This window comes from Dipodomys ordii, unplaced genomic scaffold (assembly GCF_000151885.1).
Source record: "Dipodomys ordii isolate 6190 unplaced genomic scaffold, Dord_2.0 Scaffold13, whole genome shotgun sequence".
NCBI lineage: Eukaryota > Metazoa > Chordata > Mammalia > Rodentia > Heteromyidae > Dipodomys > Dipodomys ordii.
In genome coordinates, this window is record NW_012267229.1 from 9,063,716 (window position 1) to 9,087,494 (window position 23,779).

Sequence of the window (23,779 nt, forward strand, 5' to 3'; positions counted from 1 at the left end):
TCTCTCTGACTCTTACCAGCCCTTACTTGATCACTTCAGTAACCTAGTTTGAGTCCCGAGGCAAAAATTCAGGTGCAAGGACTTTATCTGGCAGGTGATCCAGAAGTGGCTATGGAGCAGAGGGGAGAAAACAAATGAGATCAGAGAGGGAAGGCAGACAAAAGAGGAGAGGGGCAGGTAGCAGGTGATTCGTGCCTGTAATCCTTGCTATGGCAGGGGGCAGAGATCTGAGGATTTCTCTAAACCAACCTAGGCAGGAAAATCCATGAGACTCTTCCAATTAACTACTAAGGCAAGAAGTAAAGCTGTAGCTCAGATGGCAGAGTGCCAGATGTGAGTGGAAAAGTCAAGGAACAGCACCTAGTGATGAAAAATGACAAAAATGATTTAAACTGCAAATACTTATTTCCCTCTTATAGCCATATCTTAGCCCTTGCTGTAGACCTTGCTGAAGCTTCCCCCTTTCCTTCCCCTTCCCCAAGCATATCCTGTCCCTATAAAGGAGATAAGTGGTGAACTGAGAGCCATACTATTTGTTGGCATGTCTGCTAAAAAGCAATACTGTGAAAGACCCCTTCCTCTGTTTCCATCCTGCCCCACTGCTATGACAAACTACCCTAGACTCCTGCCCCACCTGACTTTACTCTCTGCCTAATAAAAAGAAACCTTAAGGGGGGCGGGGGTGAGGTGGGGGCTTGGGTGTCAGTGGCTCACACCTGTAATCCCAGCTACTCAGGAGATTGATCGAGATTCAAAGCCAGCCTGGGCAGGAAAGTCTGTGAGGCTCTTTTTGTTTTTTTGTTTTTGTTTTTGGTGCCGGTTATATGGCTTGAACTCTGGGCCTGGGAGCTGCTGTCCCTCAACTCTTCAGCTCAAGGCTAGCGCTCTACCACTTGAGCCACAGTGCCACATCAGGTTTTTTTTTGCTTATGTGGTGCTGAGGAATTGAACCCAGGGCCTCATGCATGCAAAGCAAGCACTTTACCACTGAGCCACCTTCCCAGCCCTCTGTGAGGCTTTTATCTCCAGTAAACTACTCAGGAAAAGCTGGAAGTGGCACTGTGGCTCAAGTGGTAGAGCACTAACTAGCCTTGAGCACAAAGAGGCTCAGGCCTTGAATTCAAGCCCCATGACCAGCAAAAAGAAAAGAAAGCAAGCAAGAAAGAAGCCTTAGTTGTAAAGAAATTTGCACTATTTCTTCTCCTGCTAGACTGGAGATTTGGATTTTTTTCTCAGGTTTGGAGTCCAAAAAACCTGTTGGTCTATCAAGATTGCTGCTGCCCTTTTCTTTATTCATAGTTCTGGTATTCAAAATATTTCCTTATATTTGGTGCCCAAACCCAGGACTCAAAACCCAGGACTCAAAATATTTCCTTAAACCTAAACTCTGATTTCAAGCCCTAGTATCAGCACACACACACACACACACACACACACACACACACACACAAACCCAGCTAATACAATATATTTCCTATGAACCAGCACTTTTTTAAGCACTTTAAGTTTCTCAACTTCTTTTTTTTTTTTTTTTTGTCATGGGCCTGAACTCTAGGCCTGGGCACTGTCCCTCAGCTCTTCTGCTCAAGGCTAGTACTCTCCCACTTGAGCCATGGACTTTTCTGCCTATGTGGTGCTGAGGAATCGAACTCAGAGCCTCATGCATGCAAAGCAAGCACTCTACCACTGAGCCACCTTCCCAGCCCCGTTTCTCAACTTCTTTAATCCTTACTCCTACTGTAGCTATATTTTCTGTATGGTCTTTAATTCATTTTGCCAGACTGAATGTCCTTTCAGTGCTTTAAAAACTTTTAACATTTCCCCTACGCAAACATTCCATCATCTCCTGGAGTAAACACCTGATCATGGAAGCTTCTGAGCCCAGCCAACGGAAGAGCGAAGGCTGGCTGACACAGCTTCACTTGAGTCAGACTGCATAAAATCAGCCATGGCCACTTTAAGTGTGACTGATTAGAAATGGATGCTGTTTGCTCTGGCTTAATCTGGCCATTTAATTATGCAAAGGAAGAGTGATGTTTTCCCTGTAGAAGATGCAGCTGACATTTTACTTCCATCCACTTTAGTGATGAGGTTTCCAGATGGAGGTAACGAAAATGACAGTGGTGTGACATTCCTGGAAGTCATTCCCTCAGCTTTGTGAGGAGAACCAGAGCGGGGTCTAGAATTGTTTGGAGTTTATATTAGCTCCTCACTAACTACAGCCACGTGGCAGAGAACAGGCCAGAGACCATAGGCCAATGACTCCATTGATGCAAATAGGAATTCACCATGACTAGTATGTGGCTTATCTGTGTTCTGGGAAAAATTCTAAAATTTGGAGAATCGCAACAAATAACTTGCGGGTCAATGGCATCATATTAACTCTTTCTCTACACCCTACGTCTCCCTATTTTGTTTCTCATTACTTCTAAAAAAGTATTACATATAAATTATTACATATAAGGAATAAAAGAGAATTTGTGATCACTTCATTTAAGAAGATATACTTAACCACTTAGGCAGAGACCAACTATTTAGGTGTGGATTATCAAGACTATAAACACAGAAACAAAGCTTATTTTAAACCCTGCATGGTAGTTTACACCTATAATCATAGCTATTCAGAAAGCTAAGATCTGAGGTACCAGGTTTAAAGCCAACCAGAGCAGGATTTGTTTTGTTTGTTTTTGGTTGTTTGTTTGTTTTTTCTATTTGGTTGGCCCTGGAGCTTGAACTCAGAGCCTGGGCACTGTCCAGGAGGCTTATTTTGCTCAAGGCTGGTGCTTTATCAATTGAGGCAAAGCACCACTTCTGGCTTTTTTAGTGGCTAATCGCAGATAAGAGTCTGCTGGACTGGACTCTTATCTGGAAGCCCAGGCTGGCTTTCAACTACAACCCTCAGATCTCATCCTTCTATGTAGCTAGGATTATAGGCATGAGCCACCAGCATCCAGCTCTGGTTTTGGTGTGTGTGTGTATGTGTGAGAGAGAGAGAGAGAGAGAAAGAGAGGGAGAGAGAGAGAGAGACAGACAGACAGACAGACAGAGACAGAGACAGAAAGAGTGCTGCTCGGGGGCTTGAAGTCAGGGCCTGGGCACTGTCCCTGAGCTGTTGTACTCAAGGATGGTGTTCTACCCTTTGGAGCTACAGTTCTATTTCCAACTTTTTGGTAGTTCATTGGAGATAAGAGTCTCACAGACTTTCCTGACCAGGCTGACTTTGAACCTTGATCCTCAGTAGGAGAACTACCAGCCTTGAGGGAAAGAGCTCAGAGATAGCACCCGGTTCAAGCCCAGGACTGACACAAAAACAAAAACAAAAAACAACCACAAAAAAGAGGGAAATGTCTACTTGCCTATAATTTTAGCACTGAGGAAGCTGAGGCAAAAGAATGGCAAGTTCCAAGTGACCCTGGATTACAGAGCCAATTCACAGCCAGTCTGGGCTACAGCATGAGCCTGTGCTTCAACTTTCCTCCCTCCCCCATTACACACAAAAGAAGCAAAGAAACGTAGTTTATCTTTGACCTTTTAAACCAGGGATGGAAAAAGTTGTTTTTTTTTTTTTTTAACCAGGGGCCATTTATATAACTTCATTTGTAGTTCTTACAAAATTATCGATACAGGCAGATGGCTGCAGGTACTTGTGTCTGTCTCATACTTTGTATACCAAATGGACTAGAGATGCTCTTACAAACTTTTTTCCTAGGCTGACCTTAACACTTCACCTCCCAATCAGCTGGAACCACAGGCACTGTCACCATGATAGGTTTTAAACTCAAGGCCTTGTGCTTGCTAGGCAGCTAGACCCTATATGTGAAAGCATCTTGAAGCATATTGGGTTAGGAGAATTTGTTGAAGTCTAAATTGGATTTTATGATCCACATATTGTTTTTCTTTTCACATGTAGCCGCTATTCAGTATTGCCAAGATAAAAGCAGCTGTTCCTATTATTAGGAGAAGAGGTCACTGAGGCTGAGGGTGGAACACAAGCATTTCTGAGGAGACCCTAACAGACACTGCCCTCCTTCTCTTCTGTCATATGGGGTGGCTGAAATGGATGCAGTCAGGTTCTACAAAGGCCTGGTCTCAGAGCACAGACACCCATCCCCATCAAGAGGTCTGGCCTCCAATGGCTGGCTTGCCCCCGCTCAGTTTCTAAGTGGCTTATGTCAAAGGCCCAATTGTTTCAATTCAGGGTAAGCCTGAAAGGCTAGCCGGGTGTCAGATGTTTGAATGAGATCAATGGAAACCCAGATTCTAGAAGCTTTGCAGCCCAACATCTCCATCTGCCCAGTCCTCCCTCAAAGGCATTGTCCTGGAAACTTCCTGTAGGCAAGTCATCTTCAGTCAGCTTCCCCAACATTGAGCAGGTAAGGCTCAGAGGGCTCGATCCCAGTCCTGGCTTTCTTCCAGCACCTAGACAGGGGCAAGATTTCCTAAGAGAGTGTTGACATACTGCTGTTTTATGCTGCCCACCAGACCCGAGAGAAGTGATCACATTTTCCAAAGATCTGCATCTTTGCCTTCTGCCTGATCTCTCTCGACCATTTTCTAAAGGATGACCTCGTTATTCAACCAAGAATGTGTGATACATTGGACATTTGCTGGGTGTAGGGCCAGGTCTTGGTCTATCTCTGGACATGCCTTCCGCTTCTGGCGCTCAGAGCATAATGTTTCTATAGTCCACTGCCCTCATGTTTTTCCCTTGGCACCTGAATAAATTCCCAGGGTTGCTGCCAGAATTGAAATAAACAACCATGACCTCAGCATGAACTGAGAGAAGAAAAAAAGATAACCTTAGGCAACCTCTCTGTCCCATGTTAAGCACATGGGCCTTTTAACACATGACCCAATAGGGTTATATCTTAAGATATTTATCGTCCTGTTCCTTATGTCTTAAGCTTAGTCCCTCATAACCAGCCAAGAAAGCCATAACGGGGACAGTCATGTGTGCAGGCAGATCTCATTAGTGGGAGATGATTTTTGTGACAGGGGCACCAAGCAGCTAGATGGACACTAGCCAGTCAGAACAGATGACTGTAAACAAGCTACACTGGTTCATCCTGGTGGGATCCCAGTCATGCAGGTTAACCTCACTAACTCACCATGAAAGTAACCATGAGGGGCTGAGAAGCCTTTATTCAGTTGCTGAGTTTAGCCCCAGTACCATAAATTAAATAAATAAGAAAACAAGTAACCCTGAAAAAGATATGGAGTGCAGTTAGCTCACTGAAAAGCAGAAAGGGAAAGTAGGAAGAATACAGACAGAGCAGAGAGAAAAGACAAGACAAGGTGTGGTTATAGCTCTGAGCAACAGAAGTTCCATTCGTGGAATCTTTGAGGGAGCCATAGCGAACACACCTGGAAGAGCTGGAGTTGCCACCTCTACCCATAAATCCCAATCTCCAGCAGATGAGTTGCTCCTGGGGCTGTTAATCCCCCTGAACTTTCGGGTTGCGCCTGCATGTGTCTTAGTAGATGGCCTTCTACTGTCTTAGAGAAAGCAGAGGTGTTGCCATCTATGCCTGATAAGCATACATGTTATTGGCAAATGTGAGGAACTGTCCACCCCAGGTGCCCTGAGACTGGGGAGCTTGGGAGGGAGTATGTCACTATACACCAAAAACATCTGTTACAAATGCCGAATAAAATGTATAAAACCTTGAGTTCAGTCTTCAGTGCCACAAATAAACATGTCTTCATTTATTTTGCACATATATGTACCTATTTATCTACTTAAACAGATACATTTCATATTTATTATAATACGTATAAGTAAATGATAAATGAAGCTGAGAATGATGGTACACACCTACATTCCCAGTACTGAGGAGGCCAAGTCAGGAGAACTGCAAGCTTGAGGCCAGACTGGGTTCCCTAGTGAGACTTTGTCTCAAAAACAGTAACAACAAAACACCTGATAAATGAGGTGCATTAGGATGGGTGCACACATCCCTGAATTTTAGGATATGGTAGAGGACATAGACCCTTACCTGTTCCACATTCCCTTCCCTGGGGTACTGCTTTTCTCTCTGTTCCACTGAGATTTGTTCTATGTGGAAGGCAGAATGTTAGCCCCTCAGAGACACCCCACATCACAATCCCTGGCAAGGGCCAGGGCCTTCTCTACTTAATAGAGAGATCTCTCTTTAACTGAGTTATCTATCTCCTCTTTCCACTAATAAGGACTTTTTATTTTTTGTCAGACCTGGGGCTTGAACTCAAGGCCTGGGCACTCACTGGCCTTGAGCTCTTTTTGCTGAAGGTTAGTGCTCTACCACTTTGAGCCACAGCTCCACTTCCAGTTTTTGAGTAGTTAATTGGAGTTAAGAGTCTCAAGAGGACTTTTCTGCCCAGGATGGTTCCAAGCTACAATCCTGAGTAGTTTAAGATTAAGGCTTGAGCCACCAGTGCCCAGCCCCACTCACTCATAAGGACTCTTGGGATACATTGGACCACAGAAATTGCAGCAAAGTAATAGCTGACAGACAGTAATAGCTGACTCTGGGGGAGATTCTAAAAAGCCAAGCCCAGAAGTAATGCACCGCACTCTCAACCAACTGCCCATTAACTAAAACACAGCACCATGGTTGGGCTGGCTATAGTGGGCTGGGGAAACATCTGCCATGCCATGGAAGAGGAGATGGTTTTATGAACAAGGAAGCAGTCTCCACCTCTTGAGGTTGGCTGTGAAATCGCTCTCTTTGGAAGGACTGGGATTTTTTTTTGGGGGGGGGGGTCCGGTCATGGAGCCTGAACTCTGGGCCTGGGCGCTGTCCCTCAGCTCTTTAGCTCAAGGCTAGCGCTCTACTACTTGAGTCACAGCGCCACTTCCGGCTTTTTTTTTCTGCTTATGTGGTGCTGAGGAATCGAACCCAGGGTCTCATGCATGCAAGGCAAGCGCTGTACCACTGAATACCTTCCCAGCTCATGGGCTGGGATTTTTATATCCGCAGCAATAGAGTCAACAAAAGTACAATTCTTTAGAGAAGATCTGCTCAAATTCTGATTTTTCGGCATGACTACATTCCCTTGAGTTCCTAGACACACAGCAGTGTATATAAATACCTTTGTTTATTAAGGAAGGGGAGAGAAGGACAACACTGAAGGGTAACTAGAGTCCTTTCAGAAAACTCAAGGGATTTTTCCACCCATACTCACTCCCTAGTAGACAGAGAAATATGTCCTCAAGGAAACATGGCTTGTGCCCACTGAGCCATAGCTATGGACAGGTTAGGTGGGGTGGTCAAGGGACTAAAGACTGTGGATGATCATTACAATGGCATGCACATCTGGTTACATGACTTCTCAGAGCACTTGGTTTAGATAAATGGATTATATGAATTTATTATTAGATAAATGGGCATATAAGGCAAGTCATATTATGAGGCCAATGTTCAACAAAGCTAATAAAATATCAGATTATACTGACTACTTTTTTTTAAAACATGCTTCGCTTTGGGGCTTGTTTCTGGATCTCTTCCTAGAATACAATGTTTTAAAGTCATTTAACAAAAATACATACGAAGAAAAAGGAAGACATTTATTTTGAAGGGCCCCTATCAAAATGTCTTTTTAAAAAGTTCTAATACAGTCAGAAACAAGCTCTTCAGCTAATTCATCTATTAATTGATGAGTTGATCAAAGGAAAAATCCAATTTTGTTCAGAAGTTGGTAAATACAGAATGATTCTTTTGTGTATGTGTGTGGTAGTCCTGGCATTTAGGCTAGCTCTCTACCACTTTGAGCTACAGTGCCACTTCTGGTTTTCTAGTGGTTGATCAGAGATAAGGGTCTGGTGGACTCTCCTGCCTGAGTGACTTTGGAACCCTGATTCTCATATCTCACCTCCTGAGTAGGTAGGATTACAGGCATGAGCCACTGGCACCAGGCCCCTAAGCTTTTTTGTTGTTGTTAATTTTTCTTCCTCAAGGCTAGACCTTTACCACTTGAATCACAGGTTCACTTCCATTTTTGGTTTTAGTCTTTTAGCTTTTAATTTTTTTTTTGTTATTAGAGATAAAAATCTCCTGAGCTGATGCTGGTGGCTCACGCCTGTCATCCTAGCAATTCAGGGGGCTGAGACATGAGAATCATGGTTCAAAGCCAGCCTGGGCAAGAAAGCTTGTGAGATTTTTATCTCTGATTAAACAGCAATAATAACAACAACAATAGTAGCAGTAGTAGTAGTAGGAGTAGTAATAATAAAGAATATGGAAGTGGAGCTATATCTCAAGTGTTAGAGTGCTGGCCTTGAGCATAAAAGCTCAGGGGCAGCATCAGGCCCTGAGTTTAAGCCCCAGGACTGATACAAAGAAAAAGAAGAAAAAAATGTCTCATGGGCTTTCCTGCCTGAGCTGGCTTTGAACCTCAATCCTTAGATCTCAGCTTCTAGAGTAGTAAGGATTAGCACAGAATCATTTTTTTCTTTTTTTTTTTTGGGGTCCGGTTGTGGGCTCTGAACTCTGGGCCTGGACGCTGTCCCTCAGCTCTTCAGCTCAAGGCTGGCGCTCTACCACTTGAGCCACAGCGCCACTTCGGCTTTTTTCTTTTTGCTTATGTGGTGCTGAGGAATCGAACCCAGGGCCTCAGGCATGCAAGGCACATGCTCTACCACTGAGCCACCTTCCCAGCCCCAGAATCTTTTTTTTTCTTATGCAAGTATACAGATCTCATGAAATTGATCCATAGACTCATTGACATCCACAGACCCTCAGGTTCAGTATTCCTAGATTATGGTGTTGTATTCCCTAAAAGAAAGCCCCCATTTATCTATCTATTATGTGCCAGTACTATGGCTTTAACTCAGGACCTCATACTCTTGCTTAACATTTTTCCTCAGGGCTGGGACTATACCACTTGAACCATATCTCCATTTCTGTTGTTGTTTTTGTTGGTGGTGGTGGTTAATTGGAGATTACTTCAAACTGTGCTTGACTCCAGATGAATGCATTGGCCATTTTTTTCCTCTATGTTTGCTTTTTAACTTTAGTGGGATCAGGATTTGAACTTGGGGCCCTGTGCTTGTTTTGCTTGCTTGCTCTGCTGATAATCCACCACGTCAGCCATGCCTCCAGCATGAATCATTGGCCATTTTTCAAACAACAGTGTTCTGCATGATTTTTGTGCCACTGCATGTGTGGCTGTTTTTCTCCTGGAGCACTTTTCCTGAGAGTCACCTGGCAAGGCCTCCAGGCTTTCCTTACAGTAAATGTTCTCTGTGCCCCACCCAACCCATATCCTTTTCACCTCACCAGTTCAGTGCATATTGTGAATTCCAACTGACAGCACCTGCCAAATTTTGCCTGAGAGATTTCTGGAATTATTGGTAGCTATTACATATACATATGCATGGCAGGCCAGAATGCTGTGAAAATCAGTGCCCCAAAGAGAGGTTCTTAACAAATGATATTGACATTTGCTGTATAACCTGCCTGCTCCCAGTCTCCTTTGACTAAGATAACTTTGAGGCATGATCTAGTACCCTTGCAGCCTCAGAAGGATTATATGCTAGTTGTTTTTGACAATTCCTTCCCCCTCTTGCTACACACACACACACACACACACACACACACACACACACACACACTTTTTTGTAATGATGGTACTAAGGTTTGAACCAGTGATGTGTGTGTGTGTTTGTGTGCTGCCCCAGGGTTTGGGTGGTGTCTCTTAGCTTTTCACTCAAGGCTAGGACCCTGCCACTTGAGTCAGCTCTATTTCTGGATTTTTGGTGCTTAAATGGAAATAATAGTCTTAAAGACTTTCCTGCCCAGGCTGACTTCAAACCTCAACCCTCAAATCTTAGTCTCCTAAATACATAGGATTTCAGGAGTGAGACACTAGCACCTGACTTTAAACCCAAGTCTTGATCTTAGGACTGCTACAGTAGATTTTTCATTTTCCTTTCTATTTCTGTTACTTTTTTTTTCTTTTGTGTTTGTGGGTCCTGGAGTTTGAACTCAGGGCCTGGGCTCTGTCACTGAGCTTCTCTGTGCTCAAGGCTAGCACACTACCACTTGAGCCACAGCACCACTTTTGACTTTTTCTGTTTATGTGGTACTGAGGAATCAAACCCAGGGCTTCATGTATGCTAGGCAAGCACTCTACTATTAAGCCACATTCTCAGCCCCTATTTCTGTTACTTTCTGAGTTGCTTTCTTACTGTGTATCTACCTGGCCTCAAATTCCCTGTGTCACACTGCCTTGGTTATCATGAAAAATATCACCAGAAAAAAAAAAGAAAGAAAAATATCACCAGGCTCTACTACTGCATGGTTTGATGGCCCACACCCCAGATTTGCTGATGTCCAGAGAATCAATGCTTCTAAATAGAGGTGTGCTGTGCCAGCTTTTTATTTCCTCACAGTTCAACCATCTAAATAACTTCATGCTGAGGTTATAGATTTTAATTTCCTAATTTTCTGTACTGCATTCTGTGGCTTCCTACTCCCATGCCCTCACTCTTCTCCCTCCCATACCTGTCCTGTGCTTGAGAGTACTTGCAGGAGACCAATGTCTGCTCCTTCGTGAGCAAAGTTCTTTTTTGGGGGGTGGGGGTGGTCCAGTGGTGGGGCCTGAACTCTGGGCCTGGGCGCTGTCCCTCAGCTATTCAGCTCAAGGCTAGCACTCTACCACTTGAGCACAGTGCCACTTCCAGGTTTTTTTCTTTTTGCTTATGTGGTGCTGAGGAATGGAACTCAGGGCCTCAAGCATGCAAGGCAAGCACTCTACCACTGAGCCACCTTCCCAGCCCCAGCAAAGTTCTTTATACTCCACTTTCCTATTGTGTGACACAGAGGTCCGGTAGCTACATTTTCTCCTCTTGCTCTATGAGCTGTGTGTTTCCGGCTCTGGCCACACAAAGAAATAAACAGGAACATATCTCATAGGATTGTTGTACTCCTGAATAACCAGTGTCTAAACACAGAACATTAGAGTTCAATGAGCCATAATATTCCTTTTGCTTTCAAAGAAAATATCTTGGAGTGATAAAATTATAGGTAGATTAATTTTGTTCTATTTTCTTTAATTTTTCTCTTTGAGGGGGGCGGGGAAGGTGGTCATGGGGCTTGAACTCTGGGCCTGGGTGCTGTCCCTCAGCTCTTCAGCTCAAGGCAAGCACTCTACCACTTGAGCCACAGCACCACTTCCAGTTTTCTGGTAGTTAATTGGAGATGTTGTCTCTCATGGGGAATTTCCTGCCTGGGCTGGCTATGAACCATGATCCTCAGATCTCAGCCTTCTATGTAGCTAGAATTACAGGTGTGAGCCACCAGCGCCCAGCTTTTCTTTATTTCCCCAAATTTATGCATGGTCATATTTTACTTTTATATTCACAAGTACATAAGATGTGCTTTTTTTAAAAAGTCAGTAATTTGAGTCAAGTCTAGTGGTGCATGCCTGTAATTCTAGTGCTTACAAGGCTGATCTCAAGCTCAAAGCCATCCTGGGCTACCCTGTCTCAAAACTCAAAACAAAAGAAGATATTTAGAAACGGAAACCTATTATTTCAACTGTTCTTTCTGAAAGTTAAAAAAAAATGTATTGCCACTAAAGCCCTATAATTTTGGTGGAATAATGATGCCCTGAAAAAATATTTGCTATATATAGCCTGTCACTTCACTTACCATGAAAAAATGTATTTCATGCTGTAACATTGTCTTAAAAATTTATTTTTAAATAGTTGTAGAAAAGAATTTCAATTTAGCCATCAGTTCATAAGTATAATGCATCTTGAATAATGTGGTCCTATTTATTTACTGTCTTTTGCTAATTGTTGTTGTTTTTTTAATCTCATGAAGAATACAATATTGCTGGGCACCAGTGGCTCAGGCCTATAATGCTAGCTACTCAGAAGGCTGAGATATAAGGATTATGGTTCAAATCCAAGCCAAGAAAAAAATCTCAGAGACTCTTCTCTCCAATTATTCAGCAAAAATCAAGAAGTAGGGGTATGGTTCAAGTGGTACAATGCCAGCCTTGGGTGAAAACGCCAGAGTGCATGGGCTGGGAAGATGGCTCAGTGGTAGAGTGCTTGCCTTCCTTGCATGCATGAGGCCCTGGGTTCGATTCCTCAGCATCACATAAGCAGAAAAAGCCGGAAGTGGTGCTGTGGCTCAAGTGGTAGAGCTCTAGCCTTGAGTTGAAGAGCTAATGAACAGCACCCAGGCCCAGAATTGAAGCCCCATGATTACAAAAAAAAAAACAAAAAAAGCCAAAGTGCAAAACTCTGGTGAGGCAAACGTTACTTCTTCTAAGAAGATAAATAAAATAAACCATATCATCTTAGGACCAAGAGGATTATTATATGAAAAATAATGGTATCAAAGATAAAAATTCTTTTTAAAATAATATTTTATTGAGATTAACTGATTAAAAAAATTTCACAACTTTCACAGTATTGTAGGATAGTGATAGTTAAAGTCACAAATTCATCTCGACGAGGCAAATTGTCATTATTGTGGTCAGTAAAGTTTATGAATTCTATGAGCTTTGAAAGACAACTATTTCTTCCACATTTGATGATATATACATTTCTTTCCTTTTGCTTAGTGTAAGCTGTTCCCTCTTTCCCTCTCATTCCCTCCCTCCCATCGCTGCCCTTGAGTTACTTAGTTCCTTTTCATCAATGTCCAATGCAGCTGATGGGCTCCTCTATTGTATTTTTTTCTCCTGTTTCCCTCTGATTCTGTTCCCTCCTCCTAGCTTCCCTCAGATATGCACATATATATATATATATATATATATGTGTGTGTGTGTATAATATGTATGTATAAATACATATACCATATATGAGGTCAAGAACATGGAGTCATTTAGGAATTACATGATAAGTTAAGTAGATGTCCTTTGTTTCTTTTTTTTTTTTTTGGGTCCGGTCATGGGGCCAGAACTCTGGGCCTGGGCGCTGTCCCTCACTCTTCAGCTCAAGGTTAGCTCTCTACCACTTGAGCCACAGCGCCACTTCCGGCTTTTTTCTTTTTGCATATGTGGTGCTGAGGAATCGAACCCAGGGCCTTGAGCATGCAAAGCAAGCGCTCTACCACTGAGCCACCTTCCCAGCCCTTGTCCTTTGTTTCTTGAGTCCTGTTTACTTTGTCATATCTCCTTGCATTTTGAATTTAACATCTGCATAGCATGGAGACAATGTGCCGTTTGTCTCTCTGATCTTGGCTTACCTCGCTCAAAATGATTTGCGCTAGTTCCATCCATTTCCCTGCGAATTCCATTATTTTGTCCTTTCTAATGGCTGCATAATATTCCATTGTATATAGGTACCACAATTTTGGATAAAAATTCTTACTACAGTATAAATGCAAGTATTAAAGGGATTTTTTCCAAAGGTCAGATGAGGTGGCATATACCTCCAGCAGGTATTGAGGGAGGAATTTAAGGCTGGAAGGAAGAATTGTGAATCTGAGAACAGCTGGGCTACATAAGGAGATCCTGTCAATCAATCAATAAAAACTTTTTTGCTTTTTGTTTTGTTTTTTATTCAATTAATAAAATTTAAAATAAAGGGGAGAGGGCTGCAAGTAGATTCATTGAATTCAACTAATGACTGTAAGCAATTATTTATCATTTTTATTTTTATTTATCATTTTATTATCATTTTATTTATCTTTTTGTTTGTTTAATTTTTGCCAGTCCTGAGGCTTGAACTCAGAGTCCGGGCGCTGTCCCTGAGCATCTTTTACTCAAGGCTAGCACTCTACGACTTGAGCCACAGTACCACTTGTGGCCTTTTCTCTTTATGTGGTACTAGAGAATTGAACCTAGGGCTTCATGCATGCTAGGCAAGCATTCTATCTCTAAGCCACATTCCCAGCCCACCATGCCCACTTTATTAGTCCTCATTCTTCTGTTGGTACTCCCCTCAATAATCTTCAATTAGTGATTTTTGGCTACTGTGATTACAAAAGACATCAGACATTCCTCATAAAAATGTCATCATTCAGCCTGGTCCCAGTGGCTCATGCCTGTAATTCTAACTACTCAGGAGGCTGAGATCAAGGGATCACAGGTTGAAGCCAGCCTGGGCAGGAAGGTCCGTGGCATTCTTTTTTTTTTTTGGTCCGGTCGTGGGGCCTGAACTCTGGGCTTAGGCACTGTCCCTCAGCTCTTCAGCTCAAGGCTAGTGCTCTACCACTTGAGCCACAGCGCCACTTCCGGCTTTTTTTTTCCTTTTTGCATATGTGGTGCTGAGGAATCGAACACAGGGCCTCAGGCATGCAAGGCAAGCACTCTACCACTGAGCTACCTTCCCAGCCCATCCGTGGCATTCTTATATCCAATTAACCACCAGAAAACTGGAAGTGGTACTGTGGCTCAAAGTGGTAGAGAGCTAGTCTTGAGCAAAAAGAGCTCAAGGACAGCATCCAGGGCCTGAGGTCAAGTCCCATAATGAACAAACAGAAAAAAAAAAAAACTGAAAGAATGAGTGAGTGAATAGAATTTACCAGATAGATTTTATTTATTTATTTTTTTGGTCCGGTTGTGGGGCCTGCTCTGGGCCTGGGCGCTGTCCCTCAGCTCTTCAGCTCAAGGCTAGCACTCTACCACTTGAGCCACAGCACCACTTCCGGCTTTTTTCTTTTTTCTTATTTGGGGCTGAGGAATCGAACCCAGGGCCTCAAACATGCAAGGTAAGCGCTCTACCACTGAGCCACCTTCCCAGCCCCAACCAGATAGATTTTAATTTTGAAATTGCCTTAAAACAATTTGTAATACAGGGAAGAAGAGAGAAAGTTTATAAAACTGCTTTCAAACTATAAACACCTTATATATTATGATATAATTATGTCTATAAGTATACAAGTTGTGCTTAAGTACACAAAATAATTATAATAAGTATACATGTTATTATAACATCCATATTATCTCCCAAATAACCCAGTCATCAACTTCCACCTTCCATCTTACTACCAAAACAAAACAGTTTAACAGGTATTGTTTGTGTGTGTGTGTGTGTGTGTGTGTGTGTATGTGCTTTGTGCTGATCTTGGGGCTTACACAGGGATTGGGGACTGTTCCTGAGTTTTTTTATTTTCTTGTTTTGTTTTGTTTAAGGGTAGCACTTTACCACTTGAGCCACAGCGCCATTTCCAGCTTTTTGGTGAGTAATTGGAGTTTTATGGACTTTCCTGCTTGAGCTAACTTCAAATGGCAATACTCAGATCTTAGCCTCTTGAGTAGCTAGGATTACACATGTAATGGCATGAGCCAGAAGCACCAAGCACTCAACAGATACTGTCTTTTTTTTTTTTTTTTTGGTTGGTCATGGGGCCTGAACTCTGGGCCTGGGTGCTGTCCCTCAGCTCTTCAGCTCAAGGCTAGCACTCTACCCCTTGAGCCACAGAGCCACTTCCGGCTTTTTCTGCTTCTGTGGTGCTGAGGAATCAAACCCAGGGTCTCATGCATGCAAGGCAAGCACTCTACCACTGAGGCACCTTCCCAGCCCCAGATATTGACTTCTTAAAATAAAAAATATATTTTTTAAAAAAATACTTGGGGAGTGGAGGTAGGGGTTAAGTGATAAGAGTACTTGCCTAAGCAAGCACAAGGCCTTGAGTTCAAACCCTAGGATTGACAAAAGAAACAAAAACACTGGGTAGGCAGGAAATGTGTATTTGAGCCTATGCGGAAGGAATCTGAGTGAACTGGATAATTACTTTGCTCTAAGGAAAATGCTTCCACTCATCTAGAAAAGCATGTGTCCTTTCTCTGAGGCCCAACGAATAAGAAGCCTTACTAGGGCCACAGAGGGAGATGTCTGAAGACCGAATGGAAGACAAAAAAGGTGAAGTGGGGCTGGGAATGTGGCTTAGGGGTAAAGTGCTTTGAAGCCATGGGTTTGATTCCTCATTACCAGATAAACAGAAAGGCACATCCATGTGCCTTGTGGCTCATGTGGCAGAGTGCTATCCTCGAGCAAAAGAACCTCACAGAACAGTACCCAGGCCTGAGTTCAAACCCCAGGACTGGCAAACAAACAAAAAAAAGGTGAAGTGGCTCATACTTGTAGTCCTAGCTACTCAGGCTTTGAGTTCAAGCCCCAGCACTGGCGCGCGCGCGCGCGCGCGCACACACACACACACGCCAAACAGATTTCAACATCATACAGTAATTCTGTTATCTGCCTTACAAATTGGGAAGTAAGTTTCACAACTTCCCTAAAGCTGTTCTGAAATTTTCTTAGTAACCTCTGGGACACTTTGATCACTATCTGTTCTCCAATGAGCATCACCTGGTCTCTGTTACTCTTTTTCTCTGTATCAGTCCTGAGGCTGCCTCTGAGCTTTTTTGCTCAGTTTGGTGCTGTGACACTTGAGTCACAGCTCCCCTTCAGGCTTTTTTTTTTTTTGCTGGTTAATTGCAGATAAGAGTTTCATAAACTTTCCTGCCCAAGCTAGCTTTGAACCATGGTCCTCAGATCATGACCCTCAATCCTCAGATCTCAGCCCCTTGAGTAGGTAAAATTGGTGCCCAGCTTTCATTATTCATTTTTTTCATTATTCATTTTTAAGCTGAAGTAACACTGTGGATTATTTGCAGTAAAAAGAAATCTCTGATGAGGAAAAAGTAAGTCTAAGTGTTGACATTCCTGTTTTGCAATGTTACAGAAGTGATTTTCCTTTCATGTAGCACTGTTTATTTGTTGTAGAATAAATGCCCCTGGTCCCTGTGAAATTCACAGGTGGAAAACCTAATATGCAACAATATTAGGGATTGAGGCATTGGGAGATGAATGTCTTGTGAGGGTTGAGCCTTCCTAAAAGAGATTAGTGCCTTTGGTGACCCTTGGCCCTTGAGAGAGCTGCTGCCTCCCCCTCTCCCTTGTGAAGTTACAATGAGAAGTAGAAGTTTATTAACCAAAGGCTAGCTCTCAGGAAGACACCAAATCTGCCAGCGCCTCAAACTTGGATGTCTCAGCCTCTGGAACTGTAAGAAATAAATTTCAGATGTTTATAAGCCATTCTATCTATATAGTCATCAAAGATAGTATTTAATAATCTATTAATGACAAATTATAGTAAAAATATTTAGGGATGGCAAACACCTATAAATTACGTTCTCTGGCTTGTTTGGAAAGGGTAAAAACAAAGAATACCAGAGATGATCTGTTTCTCTTTTTTTGGGGGGGAGTGGTGCTGAACCCAAGGCTTTGTACTTGCTAGACAGGCACTCTACCATTTAAGTCAAATTGCCCCATAAATCCCTTTCCAAACTCAAGCCTGAGTTTTTCAGTCTTCTCCCCAGAGGCAACTACTCTATACTGTGTCTAAATTGTTGTTCTTAAAATACCTTATGTATACATAAGAATTTATATACATGTATATATTAAATTTAAGCACTAACTTTCTAATACCTGCTATTTCACATTTTGTTTTTCTCATATGGGAAAAAAAAAAACTTCTCAGGACTCATTCCATAATTGACAGTATGTCACTAAGATTCCTTAAAGGTGACAAGAAAACACAGGAAACAAGACTGTTTTGACTTGTTTTCTTGCAATACGGGTTGGCAAGTATGCCTTCATCAAACCACCCAGCAGTCATCCTGGCATTCAGGAGATGCATTTGTGGAGAAACTAACCAAAGGCTTATCTTATGATAGCCACAACTTCACCTTTAATCTTCTTCTAAGCTTTGGGATCACCATGCATTTGCCAGGACTTCAAGGTTACCTTTGGAGTTTATGAGGTACAGGAAAATGAAAAACTTTTTAAAAAATATTTTATTATTATTGTTAAGGTGTTGTACAAAGGGGTTATCCTTTCTCAATCTCTCTCTCTCTCTCTCTCTCTCTCTCTCTCTCTCTCTCTCTCTCCCTTTCTTTGAAAAAGAGAGTCTTGGGGCTGGGAAGGTGGCTCAGCGGTAGAGCGCTTGCCTTGCATGCATGAGGCCCTGGGTTCGATTCCTCAGCACCACATGAGCAAAAAGAAAAAGCCAGAAGTGGTGCTGTGGCTCAAGTGGTAGAGTGCTAGCTTTGAGCTGAAGAGCTGAGGGACAGCGTCCAGGCCCAGAGTTCAGGCCCCATGACCAGACCTCCCCCCCTCCCCCCAAAAAAAAGAAAAGAAAAAGAAAAAGAGGGTCTTGCTAAGCCTGACCTTGAACTCTGATTTAATCCCCTTGCCTCAGCCTTCCAACCTTAAAAGGCACTCTCTCTCTTCTCTTCTCTTCTCTTCTTTTCTCTTCTCTTCTCTTCCCTTCTCTCTCCCTCCCTCCCTCCCTCCCTTTTTTCCTCCCTCCCTCCCTCTCTTCCTTCCTTCCTTCCTGGAAGGACACCATGTGAATTAAAGTTTCAAAGTTTGCCCCAGTTACTGCCTTGCTCAAGCCAGACCAGAGAGAAAAAAAGGGGGAGAGGTAGAGAAAACCTGATTGAAAGAAGATAAATTTGGCTCCCGGTCTACTTTAGAAAGTGGTACATGAGTAATAGGTGTTATTAGCAGAATAGAACAGTTACGATGATCACCATTATCATTATTTATTTTGCAGTTCTGGAAATCAATTCCAGGGCTTTGCACATGCTAGGCAAGAGCTCTACTGCTCAGGTTCCCCTGGCCTTCCTCCCCTCCGCCCCCCCCCCACCCCCCGGCCCGCTTCTACTACTGGGGTTTTTGGACTCCAGGTTTCATGCTTGCTTAGTTTGCTGGCTTAGCTGGGGGTTTCCCACTTGAGGAATACCTCCAGCCTTTATTTTTGCTGTTTATTTTGGAAATAGAATCTTGAAGATTTTTTTTTCATGGGTTGGCTTTGAACTTCAATCCTCCAGATCTCAACCTCCTGAGTAGCAAGGGTTACAGATATGAGCCACTAGTACCCAGAAGCCCTTGTTTGTTTGGTTTTAGATAGTTTGGCTCAGATGACTTCAAACTCAAGATTTTCCTGCTTCTTCCCTCCTCCCCCTCCATTTTGAAAATAGAAAAGTAGAAGCATAGAGACATCTGACATGGATTACCCAAGTTCTGACAATCAGGAAATTCTATGCTGGGAATTCCAACCTCCTTAATTACAGAATGCATCATCATGCTTGGCTCTTTTGCCTTATTCTTCTTAAGTAATGCTTAAATTTACCTGTTTCCATATTGCTGAGAAAATTTCCTTTGTACCCCAAACAGATACAAAACACTATTGCAAAACTGCAGAACTGTTCAAATTCCTTTAGTGAAATGTTTGCTCTTCTCTGTATCTTAAGGTCTAGAGTTAAAGTCTGGATTAACTTTCCCTAGGGGTGTGTGTATGTGTGTGGGTGTGGGTATACATGTACAACATGTATATGTGGGGGGGTTATACATGTACAACATGCATATGTGTGTGCATGGAGCACTGAGGCTTTTTTGTTGATGCTGTTGTTGGTCATGGGGCCTGGGTGTTGTTCCTGAGCTAAGCTCTCTTGTCAAGCCAAATCTATGGCATTTCCTGAATCTTCTGAGGTGCTGCCTGCTTTGCAATAGAATGCGCGAACCCTAGTTTATGTGCTCATTCTCCCATTCTCAATGTTGATGTTTTCAACATCTGTGACTCACACTTCTTCTTGTACCCAGCCCTTTGCGCACAAGAGTCAGTGTTCCCTGGGCTAGATAGCTGTCATTGCCACTACTGGGTCATGGTTTGCCTTGAAAGGCCTCTGTCAATTTTCAGTTCTATTGACAGTATGTATCCTCCAAGATACTTTTTAAACAGTATGTTTACAAACTCTAGCTGTTATCAATTTTTTGTCATTGTCATTTTTGTTTGTTTTTGTGCTGGTCCTAAGGTTTGAACTCAGGACCTGGGCCCTGTCTCTGAGAATTTTTTTTTTTTGCTCAAAGCTAGCTCTTTTTATATCTGCAGAACTTTTCAGACACTCAAGAATGCAGGACTTGGGTAGAGTGCTTGCCACACATGCATGAAGCCCTGGGTTTGATTCCTCAGTACCACATAAAAAGAAAAAGCTAGAAGTGGCACTGTGGCTCAAGTGGTAGAATGTTAGCCTTGAGCAAAAGAAGCTCAGGGACAGTGCTCACATCCTGAGTTCAAGCCCCAGGATTGGTACAAAAAATAAAACATAAAAAGAATGCAGGGCAGTTGTTCCATTGCAAGGAAGTCCAGACTCTTTCTTTACCTGTCTGGTCTGGAAAAGTACTAAGGAGACAATTCCAATTGGTGATACCTTTTCCTCTTTTAGGTCAAGGTGAGAGCAAGTTGGTAACCTAGAGGAGCATAGAGAACCCCATTTGTCATCCCTTGTAACATAAACACACAGCCAACCCTCTGAGCTCCAAACCTCCTCTCCTTCCAGGCCCCAGCTGAGCACATGAGCGCCAAATGAATTCTCCTGGGTCTCATTTGCTGCCTTACTACAGGCAGTAGAGAAGCTGAACACAAAGTTTCCGTTGTTTTCAAAAAGGACTGACTGAGTTCCTGAAGTTGTTATCAAACTATGGCACATGCCACTGAAGTTAAAGATGGGGGGACATTTTTAGTGGAAAAAGAATGCACTTCACCCTTTAGTTAACAAAAGAATGTTTTACTCTCCAGTCCAATTACTATGCTTGACGTCAGTGTAATGACGCAGAAGAAAAGAAAATTAACCATTCATTCTGACATTACCCCTTGTTTTTATGTCTTCAATGCCGTCCAGTAAAGCAGTATGGTGTTTTGTTTTGGTTTTGGTTGTTCTTTTGTGTATGCTGGTATGGGGCTTGAACTCCGAGCCTGAATAGTGGCCCTTAGCTTTTGTGCTCAAGGCTGGCAACCTACCACTTGAGCCATACTCCTACTTCCAACTTTATAGTGGATCCTTGGAGATAAGAGACTCAGGGACTTTCCTTCCTGGGCTGGCTTTGAACTGAGATCCTCAGATCTCAGCCTCCTGGGTAGCTAGGATTATAGGCATGAGTCAATGGTGTCTGGCTTCAGCAAAAGCAGCGTGTATAAAGGAACAATTCCATTTCCTTATACTTATCTCAGATCACTCAGTATGGAGCAGATACTCAGCTAGTGACTCTCACATTACACCACTCATGTTCATTTCTGTGACCTCTCTCAATAATGAAAGCCACAAACAGTGAAGCTCATACCCATTGACAGTTAGTTTGAAAGTCAAAGGCAGAGCAAGGCATTGAAAACTCTGCTTCCTACAATTACATTTTGTGGGTGAACTCAGGGCCTTACTCTCTGCCAGTGGTGTGCTTGCTCATGGTTGGTGTTCTACCACTTGAGCTACGCCATGAGTCCAGCATTTTGCTGGTTAATTTGAGATAGAATCTGGAAGACTTTTCTGCATGGGCTGGTTTTAAACCACAATCTGCAAGTCTCAGCCATTTGAATAGCTAGGATTACAGGCATGAGCCACAGCCCAGCTGTGGTTCCTTTTGTAACAGTGCTTATTGACTCACACTCTCATCCCATAATAACATCTGTGGCAGAAAGTATTGGTGCCTCAACCATATGGCTCTCATAATTTACATTAACTGCTGATGAATGCAAACATTTGGACATTCTACCTCCATCAACTTGAGGGTGTGGTTGGGAATTAATACCTCTGGGAGGAGCTCTCTGCCAATGGCCAATGAAACCTGGTGGGTAAACACCAGGGAGATACTGCCTGTCATGTTGGACAACTTTGAGATTTGGTCTTTGAGTACTCTGAGTACTCTGCCAGAGATTGCCAGCAGGTTTGAGCCTCAGTAGACCATTTTATCATAATACATTTAGAATATGTTTAATAAATAAATAAATGTGTGTGTATGTATGTATGTATGTATACATAGTAAATGAACACAGAGCCTGGCTGCTGTCACTTAGGGCTTTTTTGCTCAAGGCTGACACTCTATTACTTGAGCCACAGCTCTACTTCCAGTCTTGGGGACTAATTAGAGATCAGAGTCTGACTTTCCTACTCAGGCTGGTTTCAAACAGATATCCTCAGATTTCAGCCTCTCGAGTAGCTAGGATTATAGGCATGATCCACTGTACTCATCTACAAATTCTCTCTCTCTCTCTCTCTCTCTCTCTCTCTCTCTCTCTCTCTCTGCTAGTCCTGGGGCTTGGATTCAGGGCCTGGGTACTGTCCCTGAGCTTCTTTGTGCCCAAGGCTAGTATTCTACCACTTAAGCCACAGTGCCACTTCTGGATAGTTTATTGGGCATAAGAGCCTTACAGATTTTCCTATCCAGTCTAGCTTCAAACCAGAATCCTCAGATCTCAGCTTCCTGAGTAACTAAGATTACAGGTATGAGCTACCAATGCCTGGCTACAAATGACTTTTAATAGTTTATCTATTTTTGATCATACCCAATCTACAACTTACAAAAAATTTCCAAATTATTACTTAAAACATTAACCAGTAGCTCATCTCTACCACAGTGGTGGAATCACAAAGTATTGTCTGATCCCCTCATCCCTGTGAGACCATAAACCTGGGATACAGATTCATAATCCACACTCCTAGCCACGAGCTAATCCCTAGCCACAAATTCAAAGCTATTGATATTGAAAGGAAGGAGTGACATTGTCCTAAACAAGAAATGTTCTCATTACCTAATTCATACAATGGTAACACCTCTGTACAACACCTTAATCATAACAATAAAGTTACATTATTAAAAAATCAAGGGCTGGAATGTAACTTAGTGCAAAGTGCTTGCCTAACAAGTGCAACACTCTGGATACAAAAATTAAAAAAAAGAAAAAAATAAAGGTGGACACTGGTGGCTCACACCAGTAATCCTAGCTACTCAAGAACCTGAGATCTAAGGATCATGGTTCAAAGTCTGCCTGGGCAAGAAAGTCTATCTATGAAACTCTAATTCTAATTTACTACCAGAAAACTGCAAGTGGAACTGTGGCTCAAAGTGGTAGAGTACTAGCCTTGAGTGGAAAGAACTCAGCAACAGTACCCAGACCCTGAGGTCAAAAACAAAATGCCCAAATTATCGATATCATTTCCCTTGAAGCTGAATTTACAGATAGCCAGTTGTGCCATCGGCACAGTCATTTTCAACACAATCTAAACTCAATGAAGGGCTCTCCAAGGGCCCCAAAATGCTGTTTTTGCCAGATTGACTTTTCTTTTTCTTTTTGTTGATCATGGGGCTTAAACTCAGGGATTGGGCACTGTCCCTGAGCTCTTTTGTTCAAGGCTAGCGCTCTGCCACTTTGAACCACAGCATTGTTTCCAGTTTTCTGGTGGTTAATTGGAAATAAGAGTTTCATGGATTTCCTGTCCAAGCTGGCTTTGAACCACAATCGTCTGATCTCAGCCTCCTGAATAGCTAGGATTACAGGTGCAAACCACCAGTGCCTGGCCTTTTTTTTTTTTTTTAATAATGGGGGTCAGTACCAGGATTTGAATTTAGGATGTTGTACTTGCTAGATGCAGTACCACTGAGCCATAAACCTAGTACTGTTTTTACATTGGCTATTATTAGGATAATGTCTTGTTTCCTTCCTGGATATGTGCCTGAGCCTCCATTCACCTTCTTTTAGGCTCCCTGTTGTCTCTGGGATCATAGGCGCCTGTCTCCTTGATCAGCTTTCCTTTATGAAGAGAGAGTTCCATGGACTTTTCTGCCCTAGCTGGCTGGCTACCATAATCCTCCCTATCTCAGCCTCCCATGTAGCTTGGCATGACAGGAATGAGTCACTCTCGCCTCCTATGAGTAAAGAGAAGGAGTCTACTGAATTTTTCCATCTGGGCTGACCTCAAACTTTGATCCTCCCAATCTCAGCCTCCCAAGTATCTAGGATGACCGTGTGTTGTTGTTCAGATGGAAAGGAAGGGGGAA

The 23,779-nt window shown here is 42.8% G+C and overlaps 1 protein-coding gene across 1 annotated transcript in view; it reads right to left on the bottom strand.

Moving 5' to 3' along the window:
* LOC105981447 (chromosome unknown open reading frame, human C20orf196) overlaps positions 1-21,604 on the bottom strand; it is a 125,106-nt gene extending 103,502 nt beyond the window's left edge. Inside the window, exons 1-2 of the mRNA XM_013010637.1 lie at positions 21,459-21,604; positions 20,113-20,200 (exon numbers count right to left, since the gene is read on the bottom strand). Coding sequence (XP_012866091.1) covers positions 20,113-20,200; positions 21,459-21,604 — 234 coding nt within the window. The remainder of the gene's footprint in view (positions 1-20,112; positions 20,201-21,458) is intronic.
* Between the last annotated feature and the right edge of the window lie 2,175 nt (positions 21,605-23,779).